This window comes from Cryptotermes secundus, unplaced genomic scaffold, assembly GCF_002891405.2.
Source record: "Cryptotermes secundus unplaced genomic scaffold, Csec_1.0 scaffold968, whole genome shotgun sequence".
Lineage (NCBI taxonomy): Eukaryota > Metazoa > Arthropoda > Insecta > Blattodea > Kalotermitidae > Cryptotermes > Cryptotermes secundus.
This window is the reverse complement of record NW_019719376.1, coordinates 450,762-461,161: the sequence shown is the minus strand read 5'-3', so window position 1 is coordinate 461,161 and position 10,400 is coordinate 450,762. Positions and strand designations below refer to the sequence as shown.

At 38.2% G+C, this 10,400-nt stretch overlaps 1 protein-coding gene across 2 annotated transcripts; it reads right to left on the bottom strand.

Annotated features, from left to right (window-relative positions):
• Positions 1-4,477: 4,477 nt before the first annotated feature.
• On the bottom strand, positions 4,478-8,872 carry LOC111865894 (signal recognition particle 14 kDa protein). Of its 2 annotated transcripts, none has more exons than XM_023854338.2 (4): positions 8,440-8,872; positions 8,258-8,330; positions 8,049-8,161; positions 4,478-4,973 (listed from the first exon to the last, which is right to left on the bottom strand). In XM_023854338.2, the coding sequence occupies exons 1-4, from the start codon at positions 8,458-8,460 to the stop codon at positions 4,857-4,859; spliced, it is 324 nt and encodes a 107-aa protein (XP_023710106.1). In that variant the 5' UTR covers positions 8,461-8,872; the 3' UTR covers positions 4,478-4,856. The 2 variants fall into 2 exon arrangements, with proteins under 2 accessions (XP_023710106.1, XP_023710098.1); XM_023854330.2 differs by having other exon boundaries at positions 8,437-8,870.
• Positions 8,873-10,400: the final 1,528 nt, after the last annotated feature.

The window sequence follows — 10,400 nt, the reverse complement described above, 5'->3', positions numbered from 1 at the left end:
GATGTGAATCTACTGGGTGATAATGTAGATACCATAAAGAAAAACACACAAACTTTAATTGATGCAAGTAAAGAGGTTGGTCTAGAAGTAAACACTGAGAAAACTAAGTATACGTTGCTGTCTCATCACCAAAATGCAGAGCAAAATCATGGCATAAGGTAGGAAACAGATGTTTTCAAAATGTGTCACAGTTCAGACATTTGGGAACAGCAATAACAGATCAAAACCTGATTCAGGAGGAAATTAAGAGGAGACTGAACTCTGGTAATGCTTGCTACCATTCAGTCCAGAACCTTTTGTCTTCTTGTCTGCTGTCCAAAAACATAACAACTAGGATATACAAAACTATAATCTTGCCTGTGGTTCTGTATGGGTGTGAAACCTGGTCTCTGACATTAAGGGAAGAACATAGACTGAGGGTGTTTGAGAACAGGGTGTTGAGGAGAATATTTTGGCCAAAGAGAGCTGAAGTGACAGGAGGTTAGAGAAAACTGCATAATGAGGAGCTTCATAACTTGTACTCTTCTCCAAGTGTAATTAAAATGAGCAAGTCAAGGAGTATTGGGTGGGCAGGGCATGTAGCATGAATGGGGGAAACGATGAATGCGTATAGAATATTGGTGGGAAAGCCAGAAGGAAAGAGACCACTGGGAAGACCAAGGCATAGGTGGGTGGACAATATTAAAATGGATCTTAGAGAGATAGGATGGGATGGTATGGATTGGATTAATCTGGCTCAGAATAGGGACCAGTGGAGGGCTCTTGTGAACACGGTAATGAACCTTCGGGTTCCATAAAATGCTGGGAAATTCTTGAGTAGCTGCTGAATTGGCGGCTCCTCCAGAAAGGCTCAGCTCCATGAGTAAGTAAGTAATCAATGCCTTGCAGATGCATGATCCAGGTAGCAGGGTTCATTTTTGCAGTTGGTTTTTACAGTGTGTTGTCGATAGTGAGATCGATCTGCAATTGACATTCTTTTCTGATGAAGCATAGCTTCACATGCAGGGAAATAAATGTGCAAAGTAATCACTACTGGAGTTTGCAGAATTCACACCTAATCAATGAGGTCCCACTCCATCCAGTGGAAGTTGGTGTTTGGTGTGCCGTAAGTGCAAGGATTGTTGGACCTGTGTTTTTTAACAAAACAATTAATTGCAAAAGACATGTACAGGACATTCTGTGGCAGTTCTTTTCAGAGTTAACAGAAGAAAAAAAGACTATGACTGGTTTCAGCAAGACTCAGCTACTGCCCACACTGCACATATATCTATGAAGGCTTTGTCTGATGTCTTCGGGGACATAATTATCAGCAGTGGTATTTGGCCAGCACATTCACCCAATCTGACTCCTTGTGATTTCTTATTCTGGGTTGGTTGGAGGACGCAGTTTACAACAGTAAACCCTAAACAGAAGGAGACCTAAAAGAAAATATTCGTAGGGAAATTGCAAATATTCCTGCAGAACAGCTTTTACTGGTGTGAGGAATGTCTACATGTACAGGGACAGCATTTTCAACACCTCGTATGGTTTCTGAATTGTAATCACTTCATTCTGAACATTATGGTCAACAGGCATATTCATTCATCAACAAAATTCCTACATGCCTTGAAGCTGGCGGTGCACTGGTTGCTGTGAACCACTCAACAAAGGTAAGAACCTCCCTGTTGCTTGAATTACAATTTAGTTACAAGTACACCTCAGACAGTACTACACGAGCAACCTCTTTATTATATCCATCACAACACAACTAATATAAAGAGCAGACCATTTATGACCCCTGCTACATGTTTCAGCTATTGATAGCCATCATCGGGCAAACACATGATTTACACACATATACACACCACTGAACTGCAGCACCAATAAGATTGGACACAATATTGTTAAAATATATAAAAGCACTTGACGTAAAAAATACAATAAATCAAGTTATATAAAACAGAAGTATGATATAAAATAAGAATAAAATTCTTTTTGTGTTTTTACATCAACGTGTCAGTCATTGGTTTGTGATTTGTTTTTTGTTTCGTTCCCACGGACAAGTTGGAATATTCATACTTATGCGTATATAAAATTGTGTATGAGGCTCATAATGTAGATGTAGTAAAGTAAATTATAATCTGAAAATGATATGAAAGTAATATTATTAAATTTTATGATCAACAACTGATATTGGTATTGAAGATATAGAGCATATAGAGTATATTGCTTACATAGTCAGTGCCTCATCTCACAAAGTATTGACCATACTGTAAGGAATGTAAACAACAACTGATTTAGTGATGTAACATTAAGGTCAATGTGAGGTAGAGATAAGGTGTATACGGAAGTGGTGGAAGGGGGGAGGGGGTATAACTGTATATTATGTTTTGTATGTATCAATTATTACATCATATATAGGGTTAAACATTTCAGTAAAATTATCATTTAGTTGTAAATTTAGTTTGCTGCTTTCATAGATGTGAAATCTTTCATATGTATCCATGGTTCAGCCTTTCTTGCCGATATATTGAACTTCTAATGTTTTGTCTATCATACTATATTCACGTGTGGCGTCTAATATATGTTGAGCAAATCTGGAGCTTTGTCCGTTACTTTTTATGTCTCATATGTTCTTTGAGCCGGTCACGGTACCTGAGCGGTCTAAGGCATGCACTGTCTTCGCTCGGAAACCGGGATCGTGGGTTTGAATCCCACTCAGGGCATGGATGTTTGTGTGCGTTTTTCTGTGTTTGTCTACAGGTAGAGGCCTTGCGACGAGCTGATCACTCGCTCAAGGAGTCCTACCGTATGTAAGATCTAGAAAAACCGAAGTGAACGGAGTTCATGGAGGTAGGCCTAGGCCCACTGGGGCTGTAGTGCCAAGGGGAAAAAAAATGTGTTCTTTGAATCTGACTTTAAAGGTATGTCCGGTCTGTCCTATATATATATTAATGGACAGTCAGCACATTGTAGTTGGTAAACCCCACTAAGATTATATAAAACATTTTTGTCATTTATTTTCAACAGATGTTTTATATTGTTTTTTGTCTTGTATGAGATACAAACTACAGTAGGTTACAAACTGTGCTAGTCATTCTTTTCATCTTTAGTCAGTTTCACTGTACTGTCATTGCTACCAATATGATCAAGAAACCACACTTCATGAAGCAGTTGTTGATTGCAGTGGGTGTTACCAATCTCCAGCCTTCTGCTATAAAATGAACTGCAGGCAAACACATCCTGCTTCATCTGTGTAGCATCTTGGAGCAGTTCCCTATATATCATAGCTAGTCTTCTGAATCAACTGCTTTCTGTAATGGTATTTGAATGCATGGATAATTACCAAACCTAACGGCTATAGCTAGACCGCAGAATTATAAATACAACTCTGACATTGCTGAACAATGTTTTTATTCTTTGGATGAGCAGCGTACTAATCAATGAAATATAAAATTTTGCAATTTAGTTGTGTGAGGTTATCTTCAAATATTTTGGTGAACAAAATAATTTCTATTAGCTTCATATTTTGTAGGTAGTCCTGACATTCTTGAAGCAATGTGAGTTTTATACGTGTATTTTCCAATTACAAGAAGTGGTATTTTATCACCACTATCTGCACTGCATGTCAGGAGCACAGTAATCCATCATTATTCTGATGTGCATGCTTGAACTATGCAACAAGTGCAGGTTCCAGTTCCTCCAGTGACGGGCATCACAACGATTTCCGCTGCTTGGAGAAAGCCCCACACTGAATGTAATTTCTTCATTGTTTTTCACATTAGTGGTTAGTGTGAACAATGAAAATCTCAACTGTCATGCCAGTTCAGCACGCTCCAGTATGTGCATCAACTTGCACTAAAATATTTATTTTATCACATATTGTATGACTTCCACTTTCCTTTATTATCCATACAGCACCCTCCTTCTGTCAAATTCATCTTAGTCCACAATAAAATTTGTTATTTATGAAATGAAGTCACAGGGGCATAGGAAAATCAGAGAATTTAACCTGGGTGTATGTTCTGTTCAACATTTCAAGTATGAAAACAGCTTGGTTGCTGTGTTGAAATGGTTATTTGGCACACAAGTGAAACACGGAAAAGAAGCTGTTATACTAAGCTGTATCAGGATCAGAGCTGGCCTAGGGTGCATATGCTGTTTGGATCGCAGCAGCAGAAAATCCCCTTAGATGTGTTTGGCCTTAATGGTCACATGGCACATGTGCAGATCACTTGCAGCCATTGATCAGTCAACAGACAGTATTTTTAGACCGAACAATTTGTGACTGCTAACTTGCTTGGACTAGAAATTCTGAGAACTTAGCTATAAAATGTAAAATGGGGTGAATTTCTGCTGTCAGGACTAGATAAAGGAAGTGAAAATTCATGGAATATGTAAGTAACAGAAATGTAAGATTGGTTAAAGTTTAACATTGCTGTTATGGGCATTTGGCTGGGATGATACATAAAGTGAGCAAATTCACGAAAACTTAGAATCCAGGTTAACAAAACCAAAGGTTCACTGTATTAGTATTCTTTACAGATCATAATACACAAGATCTAATCTGCAATATAAAAATAGAATAAAATTTGTATGTCTGAACTAAATGTACTCATATTAAACATCAATATATTCAGTATATTATGTCAACATCTCTTAGTCATGTAATGAAGTCCATACAGTGACGAATAAATACATCTTTCCTATACAGAAACACACTGTATAAAATGACAACACGTGACATTTGATTCCTTAAGAATCACTATCAGAACAGGTTTCAGTCTCACCAATGGGAAAGTGAATAAAGCAAATAGAAAAAATAATGTGCAGTAATTGGAGAAAGAAGCAAACAAACCATTAATTTACAGAACAAATCACTGAGTTGCTTTTGCTTTTGTTTTTGTTTTCTTCAGTTTCTTCAAACCATCCAAATTTCCTTTGAGCAAATTGCAGTATGCCTGCTGAAATTTGTTTACATCTTTTGGGTGTACCTGAAAAAGAAGGGAAAAAACAATACTGTAAATTCTGGTGCAACCAAACACTGGTACACAACACAAAGTTCAAGGACATAATGATGTATATAGACATGATCTAGAATGTGAAGAATGAATCTTTCTACATGCACTTGTACTATGATGGGGGCTTACAGTGACTCATACACATGACATCTTTCACCAGACTACACGGTGTCACATGCCAGACAACAATAAGCTTTATATCATACGGTATTTTCTTATTTTCTTCAATGACTTCATGCAAACAGAAATAATGCACTGAAATTGACTATGACCTCCTTTACATTCTTATAACTATTCTTAATCATCTCAGAACTTCTCATTTTGCATTATATGAAATCAGTAATTAATACTACACAAAACAATTAACACAGACACTTGCTTACTCATGGAGGTGAGCCCTTCTTGAGTAGCCACCAATTCTGCAGCTACTCAAGAATTTCCTAGCAATTTATGGGGCCTGAAGGTTCATGACCGTGTTCACAACAGCCCTCCACTGGTCCCTATACTGAGCCAGATCAATCCAATCCATCCTATCTCTCTAAGATAAACTCCGTGGCTTTAGTCTGCAAGCGAACTACATTTTAATAGTATCCACCCACCTACATCTTGGTCTTCCCAGTGGTCTCTTTCCTTCTAACACAGAAATGTATGCTTCAATATTTCCTGTCTATGATGCAATTATGACACTGAACCACATAGAAAACAACTTTTTCAACAATTCCTTTATGGTTGCATGCATATCCATTGCAACAGGAATGTTTACCAAGCCATTCCCTAGCAGTGGCTGTCTGTTCTCATTAAACTATATTGCCTAGCAGTAAATGTTGCTTCGTTGTTTGTTTCATGGCTGCTGCCTAGAAATGGGTTTATATGCCACAATATCACTCCCTCTCCTTAGTTTTACAGAATGTTCATAATGCTACTGAGACACCGGAGCATGCGGTAGGTAGCACAGTTGGTTGAGGCACTATGATACAAGCCAGAAGATTGTGGGTTCAAGTCCCGATGAGGTCACTGGACTTTTTTCCACTGACCTAATCCTTTCAGCCACAGTATGGCCCTGGGGTCAACTCAGCCTCTTAACAGAAATGAGTACCAGGAATATTCTTGGGGGTACAGGGCAGCCGGTGCGTAGGGCTGACAACCTTGCCGCAATCTATGAGCCAATTGTCTAGAAAATGTGGGAACCTCAACATCTCACAACCATATGGACCTCCACGGCCTGTTACAGGGATACTTTTACTTTTCTTTTTTTTACTTTACTATGAGATACCATCTTGTTTTTATGTTCCATGGCACAATTTTACAGTATGTTGACCACTTACTAATGTCTCTTGTGTTTGCATTTACCACCAGAAGTTTCAAGATCCTGGGTGTACCACAGCGTATTGACCAAACTTCAGGAGTGAGTTCTACAGGACATGTAGAGCAAAAAATGTCAAAACTGTGGGTCAATCTGACACCATTATCAATTTTAAGTGCTGAGTAAGCTGGAGCTGCTGTAACTTGACTGTGTTCTTGCTTGTACATTCTTTAGCCTAGTGTGGCTGCATTGTGTTGCAGTGCAGTTAAGTCAAAATGCCCATGTTTAACAAATTCAGAATATGCTGACATGCATTTTGTATAAGGATTTCTGCAATGGAAATGGAGCTGCTGTGTTGGAATACTGGCAATGATATCCACTTTGTGGGATTCCAAATTGCAAAACATAGGAGAAAGTACACAAGTCTGAGGAAGACTGGTTCCTTCCCACAAATGAATGTAGAATATGAATGGTGTGAAGATGATGCTTTGGCAGGAGTGCAGAGAAATTCAAGTAGAAGTATATGTAGAATTTCAAGGACTGGTGTAGCACACCATGATGATTTCTATCCATATTACCTCCAAAGTGTACAGTACCCCTTACCATGAGATCATGCCAACTGTGTATTATTCTGTGAGTGGCTGCAATCACAGTTACACATTCTGCTCACAGATGAGGTTGAATTTAACCATAATGATATTACCAACACAAGGAATTCACTCTCTTGGGCATATAAGGTAGCAGAATGTCTTCTTCATGTACTGATATTCAATTAATATGTGGTGTGAAGTATTTGATAATAACCTCACTGGACCACATATCACTGAAGGAAGTTTAGCTTCATATTACATAAATTTTCTGGAAAATGAATTACTGCTGCATGTATAGAATGTGCCTCTTGCAACACAGAAATGAATGTGGCTTTGTGATAGAATACCTATGCACTTTGGCAGTGCGGTAACAGAATTTTTTCAACAAAGATTCTGGAGGAAGCTGGATAGGAAGAGTTGGACCAGTGGCTTGGTCCACTTGGGTCCCATAACTTAAACTCGTTAAATTTATTTGTGTAGAGTGGCATGAAATCGAGAGTGCATCACAGTTGTAGACTAGGATCAAGGCATTAGTTAGTAGATGCCATAGCTGAACCTGCCACTGATATAAAAAACAAACTGGGATACAAGCAGCAGCAACATTCAATTGCACAACTGGCAACATGCATGCAGTCTAATGGTAGGCATCTCAAATGTGCTGTAATAACCTTAAAGGAAACTTAATTGTTGTAAGCAATTAAAAGTGATAATAAATGTGAGCTGAAAAGACATTTTTCACGGTGCTACATTAAACTAGCACTTAACTCAATAACAATGTCAAATCATCCTGTCATTAATTCAACACTTTTTCTCCAAATGAGCTGTAGAATACAGTCCTGAAGTCTGGCGAATATGTTGTGGAACACCTTGTATACTACTGAAGTAAAAAAGTGTCACTCTAACAGATCAATTATTTCACATGTTTGTCCTGGGTATAATATGCACAAATAAAACAGATTTGACAGCACTTCTGGCAATAAGTACAGAATGTGGATACACACTAAAGAGGTTCAAGTACATAGTCACCACACTTTAAATTTTTCCCAATCAGAATACCTAGTTGTCTTCTGTTCAGTAAAAGATGTAATAGCAATATTGATATCAGCAGCAAATGGTAGATTCCTATATACACAATCTTCTATCAGCACAACTTACGACAGTGCTAATTTTCTGGGTCCTTAATGTAGCTCTTATTAAGCACATGTACTCAGATGGCTCAGGTAGTGGCTTCCGTCCTTCTCGTGGTGCGGGTTTCGTTCGGCCATCATCTATAAATTAATAGAGCAAATACATTATATTAATAATATTGCTCCGGTATTCTGAGCCATACACAAACAGCTCTTAACCTTCTTGTGGAAACTTACATCTTTTCATAGTCAAGACAACGGATCCATGGCTTCTTGCTCTCCGAAACATTCGCGTCAGTTCACTCAGAAACTGTGAGAAGAGAAAAATAAATTGTATAAACGCTGAACATATGTACTCGCTCCAATCAGAGTAGAAAAATGTAACACTGCTAAGTAAATATGTTACCCGTACTCACAACCTCATTTTCCAGGAGCACCATACTGGCATATGGTCCTGCCGGTCCTGCCACAAATCCACTCCAATCCGTGCTACCAATGCTACCAACCAGGACACAAAATTTGTTCACACATCTACAACAGTGTACGAAGTTTCAAGGCGTAATAAAAAATACCGTAAAATACGAAGTTCAAATGACTAAATGTTAATTTTATTAACTTAAAACTCCTCTACCACAGGCTGAATTTTTAAAAACCACTCCCATGCACTTCAGCTGTCTTGTCTTCCAATGTTCTACACATCCTACACCACTCTGCCTTGCAGTCCTCGCAGACCCGAAATTTCTCACGTCATAAACTCTTGCATATATTTTTCTGTTAAACTCTACATAATCTATGTTGGAAGCTGCAATATAGTGTGACGCATTGCGCTATGGATGACGCCGTGGATGCCGTGACGTGCCGAGCGGAGCCGAGGAGAGCCGAGTCCCAGCACACTGGTCGCTATGCAACGCGAGTAAACAGCGGTTGCTAGGCAAAGCGGGTGTTCAGTGGTTGCGAGAGACGACGGTAATAACAGTGGTGCCTATTACGTGGCCGTTTTCTCTGTTGTCCGGAACGAGGCTACATAAGGAGCAACGAAGGCTATTCGCAGTTAGTTCCGAGCAAGCCTACGAGCTAGTTCTCAAGGCAGCAGTTAAGAGTTACCAGCATTTGCAGTGTAGCATTTGTGATATTGTAGATAGCAGTAATTGTGAGATTGTAATTTGTGTGGTTGTAAGAGCGAATGTGAAATAAAATTCGCTATACCCAAAAAGGCGTGAAGTTATTTGTCGCGGTATAAAAACCCAACACGTGACAACTGGTGTTTCAGAAGTGGGATATGGACTTACAAACGTGATCGACAGGATTCGAACTCAAAACACGCGACAATCTGGTGTCAGAATTGTTTTACGAACTTGAACACGCCTGGACAAATAATTGAATTAGTGTGCATAGAGTATTTTACTGCTACAAAATAACGGTGCAGCAGATGATGGAAATGCTGCTCAAGGAAATCAGAGCTGGCCAAGAAGAATTCATTATTGGTATTGATGTTGTCCATCTATTGTTCGAAATTATTTATTAAAGAATCTCTAATCACATCATGATTATCAGTTAACTTCCCATCAATGTTTGAAAACTGACCTGCATTACTAATTTTTCTACCTGTGTCTGATTTTATAATGCTCCAGGTGGCTTTCATTTTGTTACTAGAATTAGAAATTAATTGATTATAATGAAGATTTTTAGCTCCTTTAATAACACTCGCCAAAATATTACAGTATGTTTTATAATAATATTTCAGATCTGGCTCATACCGTGCTGAATCTATGGGAAAATTGAAGAATCTCAATCCAGTTTCTTCACTGGAAGACGTGCATGCTTCAGCAGAACAATTTTTTTTCTTCCCATCTATACTGCAAGAAACAATACAAAAATGATAACAGAATCAAAGTACACTCTCACTTTTTTTAGATTCTACGGTCCTTCTTTAGGCTACACTGAAAGATGCTTAAAATACAGAAATACGATTTGGATGAAGTATCGTAGTAACACTGACTTCATGTTTGTTTCTAATTTCACTGAGCATAGTACAGTAGTAGGAATATTTTTTGACTTGACAAAAGCATATGATGTGATAAACCACAGTATACTACTAGATAAATTAAACTATTATGGGATCAGGGGGGGTTACTAATTTACGGTTTAAATCTTACTTATCCCACCGAGTACAATTTGTTGAAACAAATTACCNTAACAACTTGGAAATTGCTTATTCATCAGAACTGAGATTTTTAGGTATAGATATTACAGAAAACCTTAAATGGAGTACCCACATCCAGTCATTATGTTCAAAACTTAGTAAAACATCCTACATAATTAAATCACTAAGAGGAGTTTTGAGTCCAAATATGTTAAGAAGCATTTATTTTGCAAAGTT